Consider the following 25,418-nt stretch of genomic DNA (forward strand, 5'->3'; position numbering starts at 1 on the left):
CCCGAAGAGGCACAGCTGGTTTCCAGTAGTGCCAGGATAGAATTTAAGTCTGGCATCCCAGGCCAGGCTCCGTGTTTGATGTCACCTTTGCCACTTGCCTTTTGTGGGTTGTTTTTGAAAAGCTCTGTGTTGTTTAAGCAATTGGATGGCTTGTTCAATTCTAAGCCTTTTCCTGTGTTGTTAATTTGTCAGTGGGTAGGGGGATGTGTTACTCAGTCTCATCCTGCCTGCATGTTGAAGACAGTCTCTCTTGGCAGGCTGCAAGATGAACAACATTAATGTGGTATATACGCCGTGGTCTAACCTGAAGAAAACGGCTGACATGGATGTGGGGCAGATAGGCTTTCACAGGCAAAAGGATGTAAGTGTTTGCACCACTGTGGGAGGCACAGTCCTGAGACTGAGTGTGGTATCCATCTTTTCTGTCTGACATTGTTATTAAGGGCTGGGTGTGATGGATCTTTTATGAAGGGAGTTTAATTGGGTTGCTAAACCCTTGGATAGCTTTACCTGTCTTCTGGGCAGGTGGTGAGGGAGGATAAAGACTCAGTATTTTTTCCCCTGTTTCCCTCACAGGTAAAAATTGTGACAGTGGAGAAGAAAGTGAATGAGATCCTGAATCGATTAGAAAAGACCAAAATGGAACGGTTCCCAGACCTGGCAGCAGAGAAAGAAAGCAGAGACCGCGAAGAACGGAATGAGAAGAAAGCACAAATTCAGGAAATGAAAAGGAAAGAAAAAGAAGAAATGAAGAAGAAGAGGGAAATGGATGAACTTAGGTATGCTGGAACTGATACTGATATTGACCTCAAAGGTTTCTTCCCTGCTGACTTTAACCATGGAATAGCCCTTAAGAATGTGTATGGCATGAAGGAAGGACAAATGAGTGATCACATGCAGAAATTTCAAACTTTTTACACTGGAATCAACTTCTAATTCTTTTATCCATGAACTTTTTTTGAAGTACTATCCTGTAGAAAAGACATTTGCTGAAATAATTTTTTTAAAAATTTTTATTACTGTGTTTTTCAAATGAATTGCTTCTCTATTGAGGCAGTTTATGAGAAAGTGAAGTGAAATTACTGATTTTATTCTTGGTTAAAATCATTATAAGTTATCTTTCATTTTTTGTTTGTTTTAGTTGCAGTTCTTCGGGAAAGGAAAATATAAGTATTGGGAATTAGGTAGCTATAGTATATTAATAGAGTTCTTGACTTTAAAGGCCAACACTGACAACTCCAAAACTGTTCTGTGCTCTTTTTCTGTATTCTGAAGTTTCCTATAATTAATATGGTGAAGCCTACTCCAGAGCACTGTATTTCAAAAACAATAATTAAAGTAATGCTGCTGAAATTCTGGTTGAATAAGGCCAAATGAAGGCTAACTTTATTAGTTTTCTATTTCTATTCTAACAAATTATTGCATGTTTAGTAACTTAAGGCAATTCAGGCATATAATCCTCTAGGATAAGATGCCAATAACATTCTCACGAAGATAACTTCAAGATTTGTGCAGGCCTGTGTTCTTTTCTGGAGGCTCTCCTAAAGCATCTGCTTCCTTTTGCACCTGTAGAAGTTTCCACAGACCTTGGCTTGCTGCCCCTTCTGTCTTCAAGGCCTGCAGTATAATTCACCCTACCTCTTACTAATGCCTTCTCTGCTTCTTCAGGAACTGTGCTTAGGGCCCATTCAGGTAACACACTAATCTCCCCATCTCGCAGGAACTTAACTTAATCACATCTCCAGTGTCACTCGCAATACAAGCTAGCACATATACAGGTTGTAGAAATAAGGATGTGGACATTCTGGGGTGGAGAAACACAGGAGTGTCCTTTTATCTACCATGTTGAAGTTATATAAATATATGGTACAATACCAAAAGAGGGTTTTACTTTTTCTTAAGTGAAGAAAATTATTTCTGTGATTTCTAGTACAGAATTTCTACAGCTTTCCATTACATCCCGTAGATATCCTTTGTGAAAATAATGCCAAAAAGAAAACGTGTATCAGAAGGAAAAGGTATTCATAACATCAGCTATTGGGAATGGTATATAATCAGAAAACAGCTGTCTTGCTATGTTCTTCCGCAGTTGTCTTAAAATACCTTGAATTCTTAGAAAGAATATTGGGCCAGAATGTAGGTATTCTGATCACTGACTGTCCACATGTATATGTTCCTTTTGGGCTTCTGCTAAAACAAGATGAATAGCTTCACTTAAAGTATATTCATATTAAGAGCTCACTAATTGTTGTAGTGAGCTATAGTCTTCTAAGATCATGAAGGAGATTAAGGCATAGATTTAACTTTTTGATAAGTGTTTTAAGTCGGCTTTGTGATATGGGTGAAACAAAAAAGTACAGTGGAATTATGAGTGATACAGGATTTAGAAAGCTAATTTCTTTTAAGATTTACTTATTTTTCTTTGAAAAAGAGATCCACGGAGAGAAAGAGAGATAGAAAGATCCTCCATCCACTGAGTCACTGCTTAAGTGGCCACAATGGCTGGAGCTGAGCCTATCCAAAGCCAGGTCTCCTTCAAGTGTTCAGGGTCCCAAGGCTTTGGGCCATCCTCTATGCACTTCCCAGGCCACAAGCAGGGAGCTAGATGGGAAGTGGAGCAACTGGAGAAGGAACCAACGTCCATATGTGATCCCAGTGCATGAAAAGAGAGAATTAGCCAATTGAGCCATCTTGCCAGGCCCATTTTTTACCTTTTATCACCTGTCAAACACTGCTGCAAGTGTTTTACTAGATTAGTTCACTTAATCACATTAGTTATGCAGGTAGATAGTTTAATTGTCTGTTTTATAGAAAGGGAAGCTGAGAAGTAACTTGCTCAATAATCATATAGTTAATTAAGCCCTAATTCTCAAGCCCATGTGTTAGCACACTTTTCCTTCTATTCAACAGATGTCTACCAAAAAATTATGTCATGATTTATGTATTAGAAAATTAAGTGGTATGCTATAAAACTTGAGGACATTTAATGTGATTTTACTAGTTTCAAAACTTGTAATGTTTGGGCCTGGCGGTGTGATCTAGTAGCTAAAGTCCTCGCCTTGAACACGCCGGGATCCCATATGGGTGCCGGTTCTATCCTGGCAGCTCCACTTCCCATCCAGCTCCCTGCTTGTGGCCTGGGAAAGCAGTCGAGGACGGCCCAGAGCTTTGGGACCAGGAAGAGGTTCCTGGTTCCCGGCTTCGGATTGGCGCAGCACTGGCCGTCGCAGTCACTTGGGGAGTGGAATCGTCGGACGGAAGATCTTCCTCTCTGTCTCTCCTCCTCTCTGTATATCTGACTTTGCAATTAAAAGAAATTAAATAAATCTTTAAAAAAAAATGTAATATTTAAACCAAAGAACCCGACAATTGAAAGTCTTCATATCACTTGTGCTTTTCTCTGTGGTGTCAACATCTGAAATACTCACAAACTGAGGGGGGAACCTTTTCTTACTGAACAGATACTTGCTTTGAAGTTTACTTAATCAGTCCCACTTTCTAAACTCAGCGGTCACTTGTGCTTTCTGATCATCTTACAGGCCTCAGGAAAAAAGAAACATTGGTTTCTTTCCGGTTAATGTGTTCACCACAGGCTGCAGAGGAGGGGAGAATTGATGCAGGGCTGTAGTGCAAGGAATGAGCTGAGCTGTGCTCTGAAGCATTTGCTTGGCATATCCAGAGTGGCAGCTGCACTCTTTAGTTCACAGCCTTTGGAAAGTTTCAGCAGACTCCTGAGTTTCTAAAACTGTTGTGAAATCCATTTTTATACTTTTTAAGTGCTAGCATTACTTTCTATATGAGTTCTCCACCCAAAAGGTCCAATTCTGTGCCTGTGACTTATTTTAATATTCTATATTTGACTTTTTGTGGTATCAAACGAAAACATGCAGTAACATCCAAATTAAGCCCAAGTTCACGGAATGATTACTTAAGCAAGATTAATGTGTAAATGATTACATCTGGCAAGTGGCAAAGCAGGAATTCAAACTGCTCTGTAATTCTAAGTCCATACTCTGTATCATGTTACCTTGAAGACAAGGAATGATCAAATTGCCATTGCCAAAGTCAAGGTTATACATAGAAGGAAAAAAAAAAAAACATTAGGTACATTATAGAGTGACGTAAGTTTTTTTTTTCTTTTTTGTCTCAAAGTTCATGTTGTTAGTCAAAAGGGATTTTATGGATTTCCTGGAATATTGAGAGATGGTTTTTATAGAATAGGTGTAGTAGCAACATGTGAAGAAGTAATGGTGAGGCCATTGATGTTGAAACGGATGATGTAGTTTTGTGAAGAAACAACTGCTTTGATTGGCTCTTTTTGTTGCTGACACACCCACTGCTGCTGTCGTCTTCTATTGCTAATGCCCTGTGTGTCCCCCCCTTATGTGAATTCTAATTTCCTGCCAAGGACTTGAGTATCAGTGGTTCACCTTGAATGTGATCCAGTGCTTTGCATATGCAGTGAGTCATATATAATATATAATGAATGAGTAACTGAGATTGGTTTTCCTGATAGTGATTCTTGAAGCTGAGATCGAAATGGTTAGCTGCTTTCAAAGTACTGGGAGGAGAACTCTTAAGCAGAGGATGCTGTGCTGGCAAAGACTTTACGCAAGACAAGGCAGATAAGTAGGGCCATGCAGAGCCTTGTTGACCACGTTTATCTTCATCTTAAAGCACTGTGAAGTCATCAGATGGCTTAAACTAAGAGGCAGTAGAGTGAGGATTATAGTTGGGGAAGGTAACTTTGCCAACATGAGTGTAAAGAGAACTGTGAGAATGAGGATGGATAAGCCAGGTAAGAAGCTGTTGGAAGTTTTTGATGGCATTTTGGTGCTGATATGGAGATAGAACTGTACCAATGGGAGGTAATTTTGCATATACAGGGTTTTTTACATAAGGCATTTGACTGTGGGTTGGGTTGAGGAAAGGGACTAAGACTCCTAGGTTTCTGGTTTGAAATGGAGTGGACAGAAATGTCATTTCTTTAGCTTGGCAATTCAGGAAAAGAACTAAGCTATGTTTGGTAGGGGATAGACCATGAATTAAAATATCAAAATAAGAATCTGAGTGTACCTTTACAATATCCAAAATATTGCTATGCAAGGAGTTGGAACTCAGAGGAAATGTGTAGAAAGGTAGAGTTTTCTGTTATTTTCAGATACGTGGGAATTCTGGCCCAGTGGTTCTTCAGCCTTGCTTGTGGATTGCCACGACTAAGCTTACAGATCATTTTCACTGGTAATTTTAAAAGCTACACTTTAGAATTGTCTTTTTTAAATTTAGCCTGTCTTTGTTTTACTTCTCATGTACTTGTTGATCTTGGGTTTTATTTATTACAGATAATACTTACTAATATCTCTCTTTAGATGTCTCCCAGCTATTTTTAACTGTGACAAATCCTCTACTTTTCAGTTTCTACAGTCATACTGACTTGAATGCCTTGTCATTACCTCGAATGCAAAATTTCTCAATCAACCACATCTTCTTGGCAATATTTTCTCATTTGTTCTCATTTGGGCGTCATTCTCTTCAGATCATTCAACCTAGAAATCTTGATATAGGCATCAATTTTTCTCTTACAGATCTTTATTCCCTTTTTTCCATTTTAGCTGTTAACACCATGGATGCAGATTGGACAGTTGTAGCAGGCTGAACTTCATTGTAAGCATGTGGGCTTAGGCATCATACTTGAAAATCAAAACCTGGATTCTCCCTTAATGGTTCTAAGAACTTAGCTAATTCATTTAATTTTCCCAATTCTGCTTATATGTATATGTAAACATGTAGGTGTTAATATAAGAAAAATGCTCCTTGCCCAGTAATGTGATGTGGAGAGTAGAAATAATTTATGAAGCACTTGATTCAGTTCCTGGAAAATCAAGAGTATTCAGCAAATAGTAAAAACTCGTGTTAGTACTGCTCCAGTCTTAACCTCCACTCACTTCTCTCTTTGCCGTCTGCTCTGTTTGCTATAAATTCACAGGTGCTATATGGTCTCACTTTGTCTCTGTGTATTCCCTAATAGAATTTTTCATGTTCTCACTTTGTTTTGTGCCTGTGTATTTTTTTATTAGAACTTTTAACTGTCTGGTTTTTCCTCTTTGCAAGTTCTTTGAGTGCTATATTTTGTCACATTTTTAATTTTCTACTGTCGTCCCAGCCCATCCTACACCCAGTCGTTAGCACAGAGTCATATAGTATGAATATTTCATAGATTAGTATTCTGGTTCTGCTGTACTAGGTCAAGTATTCAGGCTTCTTGCTGCCCTCATTGTGTTTGCTCATGGAAGTACGACAACATAGTTGTGTCCCCACGTCCATGCAACTTGACTGGCCCTTATTTTTCTTCCAGATGTCACCTGGGTTAGTTTGAATGTCAACATATTATTATAAATGCTATCCCTTTGCCTTTGCTTATTCCACTCTCTGGATCTAAATACCCTCTCGTTCATCCTGCCCACTTGTTAGGCTTAATTTGGGTCCTACCTCATCTGTAAAGGATACCCTGACTGTTTTTTGACCACACTGATAAATTTCCTCCTTTGAATTCCTGTAGCATTAGCAATGTGAGCTATGTAGCTCAACTGTGAATCATATCTGATCTTAGCTGTGGGAAAGTTTCTTCTCTAAGAAATGGGAAAGATGCCACCTAACTCGCAAAGCTGTTGTGAAAAATGTATGAGAAAACTTTGTCACAAAATGCTATTCATGTCTTATTTATTGCTTGTTGGTGTTTATCCTTCCAGTGTTGTGATGTCCTTGAGGGCAGAGCTGCTGAATTTCTTCTGAAACCCCTCCATGGTGCTAATAAGTAAATGAACTTTTTTATCTTCTAGGAGCTATTCATCACTAATGAAAGTTGAGAATATGTCTTCAAATCAGGTATGTCCAAGTAGCTTGGTCTGATGATGTGCCTTGAAATCGTTCACTAAGAGCTTTTACCATTATTGATTTTGTCTATGCAAATAACTCATCCTGATTTGGCAGCCAAAACACTGGATTCTGTCTGACATTTCTCTCTCCTTCCTTGGGGATTTTTTACTGTATTTGCTCTTCAGTAGATTACCTGATAGAAAAGATTGTCTGCTGTAAATTGCAGATCTAATGGTATTTACAGAATTTTTCCTTTTTTCCCCCTATTTTCCAGTTACATAAATGCTAAAGTACCTGGTTATTAATATTTTATCTTATCAGTGTGACAGTAGAGTTCATATTGTAACTGAGCCAGAACAAAATTATCTCCTTCAATTAAAAGTGCTAGCTCTAAGACTTAACACATTAGCCTAAGGGACGAAATAACTGACTTTCAAAGTAAAGAGAATGTATAATAGAAAAATTGTCCAGATAAAGCCTAGGACTTCAGATATACTACTTAAAAGTTCCTGTAACCTCCAAATACAGGCACTCAGATACATATGGGAACTCTGCAAATCTAACCCATAGACAACAGCAAGTAACACATTTTGTTTTCACCAACCCAGATTTTCTTATTGGCATTCATTCTCCGTGTTTGGGATCAAAAACTAATGCTTGAAGTTATGTTATGACTGTTTCAGATAATGCCGGTGGTATTATTTTGATTTAGAACTCTAGGGAAGTCACAGCCTTATTATAAGCATTTTTCTGCTCTTTGTAAAGATACCAAAGACTTTTTGCTGTAGTCTTGTTTCCTGATGGCCAAAGGAAAACAATCACAGAAAATCCATGAACGAAACTGGAAATAAAACCAAACGTCACAGAAATCATCCTTTTCTATCCATATCTCACACTTTCTTGACGTCTGATAAGGACAACTAAGAAGAATAACGTTTATAAGCCTAAGTTGTATCCCTTTCTCTGACAACACTGATGTGCTGGTGTTAGCCTCAGGACGGGGATAGAAAGCAAAACCAGCACTCTTTTCAGGTTGACACTGTCAAACAAATGTTAGCAGACTGCCCTTGTTAGTGAATGCCAGCCAGTAAGGTCACCACGTTAGGTCTTTAGGACTTGTTTATAAGCCACACAATAAGACTGGTCCCATTATACCACCACATAAAGATTTCTGTCTAATCAAAAATTCAGTAAAGCACACAACTTAATTTGTGTGCTTATTAGTAAGCCAAACCTATATTTGGCTTACTAATGATTTTTTACTATTAAAAAAATTACATAAACCATCTTGAGAAATCACAAACCTGTGACAATCTTGAGGTTGAAAATACTGAAAACCTGGCATTTTTCCCTCTGGCAACATTGTTGGCACAAATCTGTTGAGGTAGTATTTGAAATATTTGTTGGAGAACCAATCATGTTTTCTTACAGCTGTATTTGTTAACCCTAACTATTAGGCTAGTTGGCTTTGATTTTATAATTCGGAAGTCTTTGTGCACTTGTTGCTGTGAAACCAAACTGTGCAGTGACACTCTAGATATAGCTATGAGTCTAGGAACTAACAATTTGAGATGGAGAAAGAGATGAGTGGATTTAATTTTACTTAATTCTGAGGTTAGTAATAAGGAGCCTTCTTAAGATTATAATTTGAATTAGAATATTTAGTTATTCCTTTTCAAGCCTTTTCTGTTTCGCTTTTTTGTTTCCTGCAGGATGGCAATGATTCAGATGAATTCATGTGAGAAGAGAAAAGGATCATGAATGATGTGATATAGAGACAGTTGCGGATCTTTTTGCAGATCTTTTTGACTTCAGCTGTGTTCTGAGTTATTAAAAAAGCAACCAAATTTCTACCTTTATTCTACAGATACTGATGTTGGGGTTTAAAAAAAACTTACTTCTTTTTCTTTTCCTTTTCTGACAGAAAAGGATCAGACATGTAAACAGCATATCATTTAGCAAAATGAAAATGTTTTTTGCAAGAATTATGTCTTGATCCTTTATGAAAGCTGGCAGCTTTTGCTCTTGAGATAGACTTTAGAACAAACCAGAAAAATATTTCTGTTGCTGTAGTCTATCCCTGAAAACAGATGTCTTGAATTGCTTTTCATATTCTTAAAATATCTTCACTTCCGTTAAGAAGAATGTGTTGATTGGAAATATGCGTGAACATGTCCTCATCCCAGATTTCTGGATTAGAAAAAAAGCACGTGAATTTTGAAGATGATAGTGACATTTTCCGATTTTTGGCTTCAATATTCATGTTCTAATTGTGTGATCTGAGTCTGTTGGCATAATAATCCTTACCTCTCAGTGTTTCCTAGCTCTTGCATCTGTCCTTGCTTCCTGTGAGTGGGCACGTCCATCTTACATCATCATACTTAAAGAAATGGTGGGTGTGAGGGCTGAGCTTGGCAGCACAAAGTTAACCCTTGCCACATATGTGACAACTTAGGAGAGAAGAGTGGAGCACTCGTCCCTCAGACCGGAGGGAGAAAGAGGAACACGTTCTCTGGAATCATTTGGGAGATTATAATTCACATGATTTTTTACTTGGGAAACAAGATGTAGTAGAAATCTATATTGTAACTGTAATTTTTAGTTAGGACTAAGCATTTTGCTAGCCAGCCAGATTTGTTACTTTGCCTTGAAATAATATTTATCTTGAGTTGTGTCCTCATAGTTGATTCTTGGTTGTACGTTCAGTAACTTAATACAATACAACTGCTGTTTATCTGATCTACCCTGTGTTCAGTGTGATTCTGAATACAAGATGATGATTATTCTGTGGCATGTTGAACACTAACTATAGAAAGAGACAAACCAAACAATGAAAAAAAGAACAAAGCCTACAAAGTAGGAGACATAAAAACTATTCCCAGAACTCTGTTTGCAATGTTTTATTGTTAATGTAGTTTAATCAAGCAAAAATTATCTCCTACCTGTGATGACTTTGGAACTGTGGATAAAACCAAAAGACTAGTGTTTTCATTAAGTCTAAGCTGGCATGTTAGAACTGGAAAACTCCCTAAGGTATAACCTATTGGCCAAAATTTGAGAGGACAAGGAAAATGACTCCAGAGATTGTTGATTTTGTGTGTGTGTGTGTGTGTCTGTCTGTCTGTCTGTCTATCTGTGATGATATTCACAGCCTGGAGTTCTGAAATTTAAAAGTTATAATAAAGTATCATATTTTTATTGAAGTCATGGATCTGTAAGTTGTCTCAATTTTGTTATAAATGGGGTAGCCTCATTCCCGAGCTTGTTTGAGGGGTAAAGTTGCTGGAAAAACTTCATTTTCCAAGGGATAATCATTTTCCTTCTCCATGAAAAAATGCTTCTCTCCTGGGCCCACATGAATATCCTTTCTCAGGCATACTCTCGATCAAGTGTGCATCAGTGGCTCTGCGGCAGCGCCATCACCTTTCTGCCTGCTGTTCCACGCACTCTTTTAATGCTCCCCAGCAAACACTTCGGTGCAGCAGATGTGCCTGCAGCATCACCTGTGGCTCCTTGGCATCTGCTTCTGCAGGCCTCTCTACCCCTTGCTGCAGCACCTGCAGATGAGCTAAGAAGAACACATCTGTTATAGAGTATGTATGAGACCTCCTGTGGTCCAAATGTTGAAAATTTTCTAATTCCCAGCTTTCATTGGCTAAAAATGTCAAATGTGTCCTGAATTCTTTGAATTGAATCTAACTTTCCATTCACTTCAGCTACTCTGTCCAATCTCCCCCTACCTCAGCCTGGGTGGATTTTATCCAGCTCCTGTAGTTGCGGGGAAAATTTGTGAATGTTGCTATTTTTTGTAATCAGATTGTGCGCTTGTTCAAATCTGTGAATCCTGAGAATTTATGAATCTGAATTGCTCAGTTCTATCTCTAGTTTCAGCACTCTGAGTCTGTGAGGGTTATATTAAAAAAAAGATGTGTTTATTTTTATTGGAATGGCAGATATACAGAGAGAAGGAGAGACATAGAGAAAGATCTTCCATCCACTGGTTCACTCCCCAAGTGGCTGCAATGGCTGCAGCTTAACTGATCAGGAGCCAGCTGCAGGAGCCCAAGACTTTGGACCATCCTCAACTGCTTTCCCAGGCCACCAGCCTGGAGCTGGATGGAAAGTGGAATAGTCAGAATATGAACTGGTGCCCATATGGGATCCCGGCGCATGCTAGGTGAGAATTTAACCACTATGCTATCTGTTGTGTTGGGCTCAAGGGTTGCCTTTTTAAGTTTATGTCACAGTCTTTTATATCTTGATAGCTTTAGATTTTACCTTATCCCCTCTAATTGATGAAATCATTTGGCAAGGGAGTTTTGTCAGTTCTGGTACTGTAACAGGTACTAAAAAAAAATATGGAAGGTTTTAACAGTAATCTCAAAATAAGTGGTGGGCTTTAGCTGAACTTCTTTGGTATCTTTTTGTGCTTTGCTTCATTGTCCTTTGCTCGTTCTTGAAACTTAGATTTCAGTGAACCTGTTTCACTGTTCCATGTAAGAGCATGAGCCATATCCACAGCAAGGTTAGAGAGAAAGGGTTTGCTTCAGCTGAAGACCAGAGCTGTTATTCATGGAGTTACATGTTCCTGGGAGAGGAAGTTCGTTTCTGAGCCAGAGCTGTTTATAGAGAAAATAGGTGGCAAAAATGAATAAATGGACCAATTTTCTTAGACTGAGATCCAATTACAACCAAAAGTATACAGTTAGAAACTTACATTCCAAGCTAAGTGTGAATCTTCCATCTAGTTCCAGTTACTTAGTAACTTAGATAACTTAGATAACTTAGTAACTTAGATGGCACTGCTGCTGCCTGAGCAAGTTCCAATTTTATGTACTGCTTTAGTGAGAGCTCTTTTCCACCAGGCACATGTGGGTAGTGTGGGCAGGAGAACTGTGTGTCTCATTTCAGAGTATCATACCACCAGCTGTAGACACAGCGTGTCCTAGATGAACTGTAAAATGTAACAAATGCTTGTAGTTTGGATTGAGCTATGTGTTTGCGCAATTTCATTTTTTACTTTTCTTCTCCAAGAGTTATACTTTTTTAGGAAAATGGAAGAAATTTCTTAACTATGTGTGATTATACCCTTCAGTCATTTTTGTTCCTAGGAGGAGAGGGACGAATCAGAGTAAAAGAAGGATGGGTCAAGAATTCCAGGAAGGGAACTGAAGTACCTAGAACTAAAAGTCCATGATACATGAGCAATTAGTGTTTGGAGTTCCCAACTTGCCCCCTTACCCTCCCACATTCTTAGAAATCTGCCTAAAATGTTAGCCTGTGGATCAGTCCAGTGTCTCTTTCCTTCTCCCCATATTCCTCCCCTCCCCCCGTCAAAGTTTCTATTTGAAACGGGTATCTTTCATCTGCTGATTTATCCCCTAGATATCTGTGTTGAAGGCTGGGCCAGGTGACAGCTGGGAGCCAGGAACTCCCTCTGAGCCTGCCATGTGGGTAGAAGAAACCCTGGTATCTGAGATATATTGATAAAAATTTGGGTCTGAAGCAGAGTAACTAGGACTTGGAACTAGACCTTCCAGTTTGGGATGCAAATGTCCCAAGTGAGATCTAACCCACCACACTGCTAACCTTTTGTGTGGCTAAAGGAAAATAGTTAAGACAAGATATTTTACAAGTAAGGAGATTTATTCATCTAACAATCCTGCTAACTGGGAGGTCCGAACAGCATGGAACCAGAAGTCTGGTAAGGACCTCCTTGGCTGTGACAAGAAATGGCCATGCTAATGGTGTGACCAGGCTTTGTAACAGTCTGGTCTCTGGGGAATTCCTTGGGTCCCATGAATCTACTCATTAGGCTTGAGTCCTGTGTCTAGTCACTTCCCGCTGGGCTCTACCTGTTACAGGTTCCACCACTTTGCTGCCCTGCTGGAACCAAGCTCCCAGAACATGAAGCTTCGGAGCGACAGACAACAGTAACCCTGGCAGCAGGTGTGAGGCCACGGATTTGAGGACCTCCTGAAACAATTTTACAGATAAGTGCAGGGTGCTGGGCTAGTGGCAGAACTTTGCCCCTCTGTCATTGAGCTTCCCTTAATGTTACCTGGAATGTTTGCAGGGAAGTACTAGGGTTGAGGGAATGACCAACACGTACATTTTCTCTTCCAAGTAAAACATACTTGAATTCTTAAATATTTACTAGCAGACATTTGAGTTATATTTCTCTTTGGTTAGAATAACACCTGCATGTGTAGATTTTGACTGCCTTAGCTACTGGAATTCTGGGGTTTACTATTTGACCAAATCAATCTATAGGGGAAATGTAGCTTGAAACCAGAACTTTTTTTTTTCAAGATTCATCTATTTACTTGGAACACAAATAGAGAAATCTTCTCTTCCCAAATGGTCTCAGTGGTGGCCAGGTCTGAGTAAGTCCAAAGCTAAGAGTCAGGAGTTTTCTTTCAGATCTTCCATATGGGACCCAAGGACTTGGACAGGCTGCCACTGCTTTTCCAGGTGCATTGCAGGGAGCTGGATCAGGAGTGAAACAGCTGGGACTCAAACTGGCACCCATATGTGATGCTGGAGCTTCTGGTGACAGCTTTACGTGCTATGCCACAGCCCTGCACCAATTCTTAACAAAAATGTGCAGATTCATGTAAATACTAGTTAAACCAAGCAGTACACTGAAAACAAGTAACTATCTCTTGCCATCTGTTAACCATGTTTGGTCACTAGTTTATACATCGTCTGTTTTTTTCTCACATTGTTTGCTTGGGTTTGGCTTTCTGATTTTATGGTGATATCTGTTATTGAGGGGGCCAAGCTTCCCTTCTTAGTGCTTATGACTGAAGGTCTGCACTGTAGCAGATAATACAAAAAACTGGTCTCTGCAGTGCATGTGTTAATTGGTACTGACTCAGCATTTTCTGCATTTGAACACAGCCAAGGAGTGGCAGCCATTGGAAATTATTGCTCCAGAAATCCGTGTCATGTCTGCCAGTGCTCTAACCTGGTGAGTGGGTGTCAATTTTAAGTTTGAAAAAACAGAAAGAATGCTCCAAAGTTAGTGTTGTGCTTTGTTTCCACATCAGTCCACTCATGTAACCACCACAGCTATAAAAATAGGAAAATTACAGTCGATATTCCACATCCTGCCTAGAGGAGGTCTTAGCTGCCCAGGAACCTGCTGGTGTTTTGGTTTCGGCCTCAGCAGTTTGCTTTGTGTTGAGAAAGTTCACATTTGCTTCTGACTTCAGAAGAGAGCCGGTCTGTCAGGTATTACAGGCTGAATTGTTGGTCTTGGAACTTCTAGACCCTTGGCAAAGACACAATCAAACATCAACAGGTTATAGATACAAAGAAAATATCATTAGAGGCACTGTACGTAGTATCCTTCAACCATGCCAGGCTTGCCCTGACTGATCTTCAACAACAAGGCCCTTACATTCATATTCTGACATCCCCTCACAATTGGAATTTTTATTTTAGGGTTTTTGTTCTCAGCATCGCAAAGGCTTACATAACTCATTTCAAAACTAGAATTGCATTTCAGAGAGTCTTTGTTAAGGGATGGAAAGTCACAAAGCTTACATCATGTTACCAAAAAAAAAAAAAAAAAAGCTTTCTTGGTGCCCACAATTAATATTTCAATGAGAATAGAGAAGGAGGTCCAGGTTCTGTTCTTCCCAGCTCAAGGTGAGCTGCTGCATGGTTGTCGTTTCTCTGCCATGGAGGAGATTTATGCTGCCCAGTTTAACACCAGCTATGGATCAAGGTTCTATAACACACTAGAACTTTAGCTAACAAAATATTAATCAGTCACCTGAGCTTTTATACTCCTGCACATCTATCTAAACAAGAACTGAAGCTAGAGCTTCTCTAGAGGGTGACGAAGCTACACAAACCTCTATTCGGTGCTGCTTCCTCCCTGCAGGTTTTCCATTAGTTAACTAGAGGAAGAGCTCAGCACCCCCCACCCCCAGGATCTCCTGGGTTTCAAGGTCAGAAAGAAGTGTGAACACATATTGTAAGTGCATTTGGATTTCCAGTGGCTGGAGATTTTTCTCTGTTTCTCCTCTCCATAAATCTGATCTGCTTCTCCAATGCAGAATTAAATAAATAAATCTTAGAAAAAGGCAGGAAGTGAAACTACCCCAGTTCCCCTGCTTGAGGGTCAGCCAATGCTACCAGTTTTTGAACTGGGGAATTCTGTAGGCTTCCTGTCCTGGAAGAATTGGGGGCTCAGCTGGAAGGATGAAGAGGTTTGCCTCTGGAGAATGTCATTCAAGGAAACACCAGACATCCACACCTGGCAGCTGGGACTTCAGGCGAATGTGGGTGCAGAAAGAGAGATGAACATGGAGATTAGGCATCCTTTGGTGTCTGGCCCAGGGATCAGCTTTTGAGTGGACACAGTTACAGCATGGCTTCCTAGTTAGCTTGTTTCGGTTAAAGTATGAACTCAGTTACCAAAGAACATGAGAAAGCTAGTTTTGTCTCAGTGTGGGCTTGAGGAGGGAGGAAGAACAGGAATGACCCCACGCAACTTCATATGTCTTTGCCCAAATTGCCCTTTGATTCCACCCAGGGCCAGATGGAACCCTGCTGCCTCTTTGGACCCCAACAAAGGCAAGTGAAAACTAAAGCATTTTGCTGGTATATATGAATGGTAGACTGAAGGAAAAGGAGCCACCCACTGTTTCTATCCCTGACTTTCCCTTCCTTGATTGTGGACTTTGAGCAGACATCTACTTTTCTTTGTGACTTAATGACAACTCAGTTGTCTTCTCTAGGCCTCCATTAATCCATTGGAAACTGAGGAATAGGATGAGCAGGGGTTGTGAATTCTAGCACTCCAGGACCAGGATGGTAACAGGCTTGAGGAAGGCAAAATAAGGTGGCTCGCATGGTTAGTGACTATGAGGCATTGTAGAACACATTACTCTATAAATGGGGCAGTTGCCCAGCCCAGCTGTATGTTGCCATGGGGAAATCAAGTTTATAAGCAAAGCCAATAAATATAAAGTACATTAAGGAAGTTGAACTTGATAGGACAGAAAAAGGAAATGATTTTTGTTTCAAAAGCTTTCTTTGACAGTGCTCTGGTTTCTCTTCATCTTTTGATGAATCTTGGACCAGATTCCTTGATTTCTCAGTTTCCCATCCAAGAGCAATTCTACTTTAAAACTATGACTCCCTTGGAGATGTGAAAACTCCATGCTCTTTAAATAAAAGTTTCAGGCTCATAATTCAAAACTTCATCGCTTTTCCTGGTTATAATCCACTTTGCCTCCTCCCAGCAGCCAGCTCCTCCAGAACGGGATGAGGGTAGACAAAGTAGGCTTAAGGAGTGTCAGCTGCTAGATAGCTCCTTGACAAGAACAGAGATTAGAAAGGGGGAAGTCTTTGATGACACTAATGTAACCTAGCTGGTAGTAGTTCCAATGCAGCTGGTGCCTCCCGTGCTAGTTATTCATGGGACTCATTTGTGGATTCTTCTCCACTTTTGAAAGGCTTGCTGGTGCCGTATTTCTGTGACCTCTGAATGCTCTTTGTAGATGAGTCCTTTCAGTCTTCCTCAACCAAGGCCTCTTTGGCAGACTTGAGTCCATGTGCCTTGGCAGGAGTCCTCTTCAGTGAATTCTCAACACTTCAACTCTAGCCTGGAACTCAGCTTTCTCCCTTGGTTTTTTGCTTGATCAGAAACAAGCTCTGCCTTCCAAATGAGCAAATGCAGTCTGGACTACTGCTACCATCGCACCCTCATCCTGCGATTATGGACAATGGACAGCTCTAGCTAATCTCCTGGCTTTGGAATTCTCCAGGCAAGAAGCAGAATCAGTCTCAATGGTAAGGCTAGCCAAAACTGGGCCTTTCAGCCCAGCAAACCCTAATAAGAGGCTAAGATACCCATCTCATCTGACCTGTACACAATCACCAGCCCAGGCTCAGCTTGGAGTGGGAGTGGGTGAGTTGTGGCACTTTCTAAGCCTGTAGATTACCTTCAGTGTAGCACTTTTGAGTTGTTCCTTGTATAACTGTTGGGCAATTGGTTTTGCTGTTGTTTAGCAAGACCTGTATTGGAGTACCCTGAAATTGGAATGTGAATACGCTTGGCACTTTTTTGCTCCCTACATTGACACTCCATGACTAACCAACATCCTATTTCATTTAAAAACTAGAGTTTTTCATCTTTTCTTTTTTTTTTTTAAGCTAAAACCAAATTTTTCTATGTTGACTCAAAACTAACTACATGGGTCCAATCAGGCCTTTCTGTGGATAGTGTGTTGTCCATGACTGTCAGTATTTGAAAGATCTTGGTTTAAATGTTCTAATGTATTTTCTAGACCTCCTCACTGTGAGTTTATGATGTTTTCTGGATTTAGTAGGAGTCATTTGGAGGGATTAAACCACAGGGGCTTCCTGGAAATACCACAAGGGGCTTCCTGAGTGGATACCACAAATGTCCTGGAGAAAGAGGATGGAAAAGGCCAGCAGGTGGCAGAAGAGAGTAAACAGAGGTCTCAGCTTCTGCCCCTCTGTGGCACTGGGAGCCCATAGTGTGCTCTGTGTATATTGATGGGCAGTTGGACCTAGTGTCCTTAGCACATCTTAAAAATCTTTGCTTCCGGAAGGTCTCAAAACTCTTTCCCGTTGAAGTCTACTGAAATGTGGGACGGAAGGTGCCTGAATAGTCTAGACCAACATTGTGTAATGATTTTAAAACAACATCACTGCCAAAACATAACGCATGTGTTTATAAACCTGATTGGGGTCAGCTTCTTTCACTACATGCACGATATACAGGTTTGGTACAGTCCTATCCAGTGGAAGTTGCAAGGTTTAAAGTCCCTTCTAAGCCCTACACCACATCCGTAAACGCAAGACCTTCTCCAGGAGAAGAATGCATCCTGGGTCAGAAGCTATAGCTCCCTAGTCATTCCATTATTAGAGAGTTATTTTATTGTGCCAAGTTGAGCCTCACAGTGTCTTTTTTGTCATTCTGTTTTCTGGAGCACACAGTGCAAGTTGGATTCCTCTTCACACAATAGTTTGAAAACTTTGAAGAGAGCAATCAGCAGCCAACTGTGAAAACCCCATTCTCTGTAATTAAACCTGACACAGCAGAAAAGTAGGCTTTTCTCATTACACAGAGTGAGGCCCCCAGCCACTCCCCATGTGCTTCGTGCTCAAGGCAGTGGTAGCACATGGGCTATGCACAGGAGAGGAGGGCAGCAAGGACTCCCCGTTGTCAGTGAAGTCCCCTGTCTGTCCTACATGCCATGTTGATTAGACTATTCTGGGCTTCACATCTTTTACTGTATAATATAACAAATACACAAAAGAGTATATGAAAAAATGTTCAAGGATAATAATATAATACCTAAATGTTATCTTACATAGGTTAAGAAGTAGAACAGTACCCCTCCCCTAGTCTAGACTAGAGCCCTAGTCCACCCCTCCTTTCCCTCTAACTCTCCTGACTTCTGTGGTAATGATCCCCTTGCTCTTCTTCACATGTTATCCCCTGGGCGACTTTCCCTAAACAATACAGTGATTGGTGTAATTGAAACTTCATAAACATGAACTCTCATTAATGTTTTTTCTGCAGTTATTACTTCCATTCAGCATGACATTTTTGATGAAATTTTCCCTATTAAAGACACTTCGTTATATTCTACCTATTGAGTTGATTTTGGTTCTAGTAATTCCTTCTAACATAACCCCTTTAACAAATAGTATCTATATTTGTAAATATTCCTTTGATATTGTTATCTAAAACATGGGAAAATGTTAATGAGATCAGTCTTGGGTTACTGCCTCCAAGAAACAATCAGATTAAGCCATCATTCAGCTCTTTAGGCATACTCAACCAGTTACTAATCCTGATTTTGCTTAAGTCTGAATTTTATCTTCCTACTTGTCCACACCATTATCAAAAACAGCTTGCTTGTAAATCCAGATAAAATACATTTATGGCACCTTCCTGATCTACCAGTCCAACAGCCTTCTCAAGAAAAGGAAATACACCTCAGAGAACTACACTTGCGGTCCTCCTGACTTGCTTCCACGATTTCTCAGAGTTCAGAGAAAAGAACTGAGAGGTCTTTGTTAGCAATAGCCATAGATACTGTAAATGTCCTTCATGAGGACCGGGAAGATAAGACTTAGGAGGACAAGAAGTGACTCACCCACTGAGACCAAGAAGGCATTTTTTTCCCCCACACAGAAGGGATTACAACAAAGCTCTTAATGATTGGCTTCCAGAAAATAGTAGATGAAGTAATTTATAAGAAGTTAGCAGCAGGAGCAAGGTTAATAGTTGGAGGATGAAGGGGAAAGGTTGGGATAGTCATTGGCATAATGAAAAGCCAGGCTGTTAAGAGAACTGGATCAAAATATTACCCAAAGGGAAGTGGCAGGAATGCTTTGGTAGTTGTTCTATTTAACAGGAAATGGTAACTTTTTTTTTACTAGCCAAATGTGAACCGTGGACCAGACAAAAGAAGACAGGACAGCCAAGGCCACGGATGCACCCATCTAAGGGGTGAATTGGAATGATCTTAGCCCGTTTGTGAGGGCAGCATCACAGGGTCTGAGGAGTTACAGGACCCAGCAAAGACAAGTCAGGTTAAAATAAAGGTGTGGACAGGGAGAAATGGGACATATGAAATAATTGGAGTCTAATAAAAGAAAAAAAGAAAAGGAATGGGTCTATAGAACAGGGCTGGAAGAATTGGGGTGATCTTGTTGAAACCTTAAACCCCTCTAGGAATGAATATGATCTTTCTGTAGATGCAGAAGCCTGGAGTAACTATGAACACAAACTATGTGCTCTGTCAGCAGAGTCTGCATGGGTCTTCGTTTGCCTTCACAGCCATCGAAGCATCTCCCCACCTGTGGGAGCTCATGCCTGTGAGAGTTGCTCCCTTCTGCACACAGAAGAGGCAAATTACTGATTCCAAGAAGGCAGCAGTAGTTGGTCTGGATTTTGAAGTTTACTCAGAATTTACCAGGAGCATTCTGGGCAGAGTCTGGCAGAGAACAGGGCCACGGGTTGACAGCACATGAAGTTGGATAACACCATGCACTTGTTGCTGCTAAGCACAACCTCCAGAGCTTAGGATAGGAAGTGCCTCTTCATGTTTGTGATAACAGCACCTCAGTGTCCAAGTAGGTATGATCAATGTGATGTATGTGGATACACGAACAACAAGGAAGCTCAGATATACAGAGAGGAAGAGAGACAGAGGAAGATCTTCCATCCGATGATTCACTCCCCAAGTGATCGCCACAGCCAGTGCTGTGCTGATCCGAAGCCAGGAGCCAGGAGCTAGGAGCTTTGTCCAGGTCTCCTACATGGATGCAGGGTCCCATCGCTTTGGGCCATCCTCAACTGCTTTCCCAGGCCAGAAGCAGGGAGCTGGATGGGAAGTGCAGCTGCCGGGATTAGAACCGGCGCCCTTATGGGATCCCAGCATATTCAAGACAAGGACTTTAGCCACTAGGCCACAGCACTGGGCCTAAAATAAATAAATGTTTAAAAACAATTGAATGTTGGCATGAGGCTTAGAGGAGGGACATGATCATGGTGCTTTCTACTTCTTAGAAGTGTTTATTCATTGAAATGATTATTACAATCATATAGTTCAAAATAAAAATTGTACCAAAAGAACATTGCCAATCTGGTCCCCAGGCCTTACTCTATCTACTGCTTCCCCTGTACCTGCTGCTATAGGTGACCACTTGGTTAGGCTGAGTGTGTTGAGATATTCTGGTGTTTATTGGTATCTGCATCTACATTTTTAACTATAACCACCTCTCTACCCAGTTATGTAATGTGTTGGGGGCAATTTCAGCTTCCCAAACACTTTCTGCCAGAGACGTTCTTGCAATGTATGATGTTCTGGCTAAGGACCCGGTCCAGCACAGCATTCCAAGTCTCCTCAGCTGCCACATCTCTTCAGTCTGCTTCTATTTGCAACGAACCCTGAAAGTTCTTTGAATTCTGTTTTTTAATTATAGGCTGTCTTTGTAGAAGTTCCTGCCATTTGGATTTATGCAATATTTCCTTGCAAACACACCCAGATTATGCATTTCTTTGGCAGGAACATCACAGAAGTGATGCTGTCTGCTTGTTATTGCACCGTAGGAAGTCTCACATGATATGAATTTGTTCCATTCTTTGTGGTGTTAGTTTTAATCATTTAATTAAGCCACTCTGCCAGATTCCTCCATTCTAAACATGCATATCTCAAAGGTGTTTGACTTGGAAATACTCAATTATGTAGCTGTTGTTCCATTTTTTATCCCACTTGGACCTGCCAGCTTCATTGATTTCTTTTTCTCCTGGATTGTTACAATCATGACTATAAAGCAACACTTTTCCCCCTAGTTTCATCTTCCTCTACATGTATTAGTTGTCCTTCTTTTAAGAAAAAGCTTTGTTTTCTCCCCGTTGTTTGCTTATATCAAAGTAGATTTCATATTCTATCCAAAGGACTAAAATCTATCAGTATACCTTTTTTGATGCTCAGATTGTTAATAGATTTGTGTAGCAAGGATCCGTTCTAGCTAGTTTCTTCCGGATGAAGCTCCTGTTCCTGACTTCAGTCTGACCCAGTGCTGGCTGCTGTTAGCATCTGGGGGGTGAAGGAGTGGATGGAAGATTTCTTGTTTCTCTTTTTCTTTGTCTCTCTCTGTGTAACTGATTTTCAAAATAAATGAATGAAATTCAAAATAAATGAACAAAAAACAGAAAACAGGTTAATATGTTGATGTTATCTGTTAGGAACTAAAATTTTGAGCTTATGAGCTAGGAAATGAAAATATGAAGTCAAAGACATAAACAAAACTCCATGCTCCTCCTAACATCAAATTGGAAAAATAATTTTTTTTCAGAAAGCAATTATTTTTTTGTTAGAAAATTAAGCATAGCTGTTCTTCCTCTGCCTCACTCTCACCTCTTCCTCTTCTGGAGCAATTCAGTCCTAAACCATTAGGCAATAATGGACATGGATGGTGGAATTGGTGGGGAGGGACAAGAAACTGGCAGGATCGGGAGAGCATCTCTGTAGCAGAGTAGGTTGCTCAGTACAGGGGTCAGGGCCTGAGCAGGCTGAGGCAGTGGCAGTGTGGGTCTGTAGGCTAACGTGGACTATTGGGCCCTGGTGGGTGGAGGAAGGTGTCCACCTAAAATATTAGGGCCCCAATAGAGTGGGCATCAGGATCCTCATAAGATGGGAAGACAATGTCTATGGAAATGTGTATATGGTGAAGAGAGAGTTGGAACTGGCATAAAAAATAATATATATATATATAAATGTATATACACATATATGTTAAGAAGAAGAGCCAGATTTCTAACCATTGGAGAAGTGTAGTAGAAATATGGAAAGGGTGAAGTCCAAATGGGTTTTTGGCATTAGCTTGAAACTAAATTAATGGATTCCTACAATTATAAATATATTGATTGACAGGTATGTATATATTTTTCTGTCCTAGCTATGTCCTCTAAGTGGGCATTTTATAGAGCAGTAACCCCATCTACTGCCATAATCCCAGTTTTTAGACACAGTTCTCTACCAAAGGAAATGGGTTCTTTGGAGAAATGGCTGACTCCATAGGGTAATCAAAGCTCAAGGTTAAGTCTGGAATATCTTTTGGAACCAGAAAATAAAAAATTACTCCAAGAATAACAGGGAAAAGTAAGAGACACAGAGTTTGAAGGAGAATCCAGCGACCCTATCTGGAACAGTTTAAGTTTCAAATAGTGACCCCAGAAGATTATAAACCACCGGATAAATTAGGAAGCTATGAGTCCCTACTGAAATTAATATATACATAAAGCAATCAAAATTTAGAGAGTAGGATGTAGGCACCTAAAGTATTTACATGAAATTTTCACCACAAAATGTGTCCTGTTTACCAAAGATACAAGAGTTGCTTTTCAATGCAGAGGTCTGATGGTCACTGCCTTAACGAAGCAATCCACATGAATATGTCACTTGCAATTCAACATAATGAAATCATGTGCCATCTACCTACCTGCAGTGAAGACACAGCACCACTTCAGTGAGTCTTGCTGTAGACAAACATCCTGTGATCAGACAAACACAAACTGTGGGATGTTCCAGAAAGTGGCTGCCCTATAATCTTAGAAAGTGTCAGGTGCATGAACTTCAAGGAAAGATGGGAGAGTTGCACCAGACTAAAGGGCACAAAAAGATTATGGCAGCTAAAAACAACATGTGATTCTGAAGTAGATCATTTACTACAAAGGGTATTCTTGAGATCATGCTGAAACTCAGCAGGCACGAGGAGGTAGTGAGTGTCAATGTTAAGTCCCTGTTGTTGATGGCTATACTGTGATTATGAGGAATGAAGTCCTTGTTTACTGAAAATATCACTGAAGTATATGGGTGTTATGAGACCTTGTGTCAGCAATTGATTCTCAGTGATTTAGGGGAATGTTCTCTGTATTTTATTTGCAATTTGTTCATGAGTTTGCCGTTTTTAAACCAAAAATATTAAAATATATATTTCCGTACTCTTACCATATGACCTGCTAACCACACTTTTTGGTGTTAATCCAAATGAATTGAAGACATGTCCGTGCAGAAACCTGCATAAATATAGCAGATTTATTTGTAATTGCTAAACCTTAGAAACAACCGATATGTTCTTCAGTAAGTATATGAGTAAATAAACTGCAATGTATCCACAACAGTATCTAGTACTAAAAAATAAATGAGCTATGAAGCCACCAGAAGACTTGAACAGGGAGTGGTCTTTTAGCTTGGCAGATGAGGTATCTGTATCCCACATCAGGTTACCAGACTCCAGCTCTGGCTCTTGCCTTCTGCTGCCTACAGATGCAGTCCCTGGGAGACAATAGTGATGGAGATGAATAAAATAGAGACAAGTAAATGTGTTGCTGCTGCCCACATGGGGGACCTTGGGTTGACCAGCTGCTGATTTTGCCTTGGGCTAGTCCCAACCATGATGTTTGTGGAGTGAATCAATGGAAAAGAAATCTCTGTGTCTCCTCTCTTTGGCCCTCTCAAATAAACAACATCTCTTTTTTTGGGGGGGGGGGGAGGCATAGAGAAATATTAAATGCATATTACCAAGTGCAACAAGACAATCTGAAAAGACCAGTGTGTCTATGAGACACACTATGAGATAATTATCTCAACTATGAGATAATGTGTAAAAGACAAAACAATGAAGACTATGAAAAAAAATGCACTGTTGCCGGGAACTGAAGCACAGGTTGAGCACAGAGGACTGTTAGGACAGTGAAACTAGTCCGCATGACCTGATACTGTGCAAACCCAGAGCATATGACTCATCAGAGTAAACAGGCAAGGTAGTGTCACTCACAGTCAAAAATACACCACTCAGATCATGGAAGAAGCCAAGAATGAATGGGAGGGAGGAACACATGGGGAATTCCTGTGCCTGCCACTCAAGTTTTCTATAAATCTAAACTCATTCTAAAAGAGTATTTTATTTATTTGTCTATTTTTATGGGAAAAACAGATTTACAGAGCGAAAGAGAAACAAAGATCCTCCATCTGCTGATTCACGCTCCAAATGGCCGCAATAGCTGGAACTGAGCTGATGTGAAGCTAGGAGCCAGGAGGCCCCCTTTAGGTCTCCCACATGGGTGCAGAGTTCCAAGGACTTAGGTAATCCTCCACTACTTTCCCAGGCCTCAAGCAGAGAATTGGATGGGAAATGGAGCAGCCAGGACATGAACCAGTGCCTATATGGGATACTCGTGCTTGCAAGGAAGATTAGCCAATAGAGCTATTACATTGGCCCAAAAAGAGTAAGTATTTTAGGAATATGCTTAATTTACATTAATACATAGCTTTAAGTTGTTATTTTAAAGTAAATGAATAAGTATAAAAAATGTTGTCTAACTGTCCATTCACAGGCTCAAGAATAATGATCAAGGCTGTGAGTACTACTTACTGTGCCCAGATTATAATTTCTAAATGCCATTTTCCACAAAGAAGTTCCTTAAAAGGTGTCAGATTCCAAGTCCAGAACAAGTAACAAATAAGCCAAGAGCCTCATTTTTTTTAAAAAAAGGTTTATTTTTATCGCAATCAGATATACAGAGAGGAGAGACAGAGAGGAAGATCTTCCATCTACTGATTCACTCCTCAAGTGACCGCAACGGCTGGTGCTACACCAATCCAAAGCCAGAATCCGGGAACTTCTTCCAGGTCTCTCCCACATGGGTGCAGGGTCCCAAGGCTTTGGGCCATCCTCGACTGCTTTCCCAGACCACAAGCAGGGAGCTGGATGGGAAGCAAGGCTGCTGGGTTTAGAACCGGTGTCCATATGGGATTCTGGCGCTTTCAAGTCAAGGACTTAAGCCGCTAAGCCACTGCACCAGGCTCAATAGCTTCATTTTTTAAAGACTATATTCGTTTAGTCAAAAGTCAGAGAGATAATCTATCTACTAGCTTAATCCCTGGATGGCTGCAGCATCTAAGGCTGGGCCAGACTAGAGCCAGGAGCCAGGATTTTCACCCAAGTCTCCCTATGGTGGCAAGGGCCCAAAC

General features: G+C 40.4%; 1 protein-coding gene across 3 annotated transcripts in view; it reads left to right on the forward strand.

The window, feature by feature from the left end:
- CCDC25 (coiled-coil domain containing 25) overlaps positions 1 to 10,079 on the forward strand; it is a 31,603-nt gene extending 21,524 nt beyond the window's left edge. For 2 of the 3 annotated variants that reach the window (XM_040965865.1, XM_040965866.1), the window contains 2 exons: positions 258 to 361; positions 577 to 1,024. In XM_040965865.1, the coding sequence (XP_040821799.1) occupies positions 258 to 361; positions 577 to 936 (464 nt within the window). In that variant the 3' untranslated portion in view covers positions 937 to 1,024. Of the gene's footprint in view, positions 1 to 257; positions 362 to 576; positions 1,025 to 6,839; positions 6,886 to 8,588 lie in introns of those variants that run through there. The other variant, XM_040965867.1, reaches the window with a different exon arrangement.
- Positions 10,080 to 25,418: the final 15,339 nt, after the last annotated feature.

This window comes from Ochotona curzoniae, unplaced genomic scaffold (genome assembly GCF_017591425.1).
Source record: "Ochotona curzoniae isolate NIBS_2020 unplaced genomic scaffold, NIBS_Ocur_1.0 scaffold_4505, whole genome shotgun sequence".
Taxonomy (NCBI): Eukaryota; Metazoa; Chordata; class Mammalia; order Lagomorpha; family Ochotonidae; genus Ochotona; species Ochotona curzoniae.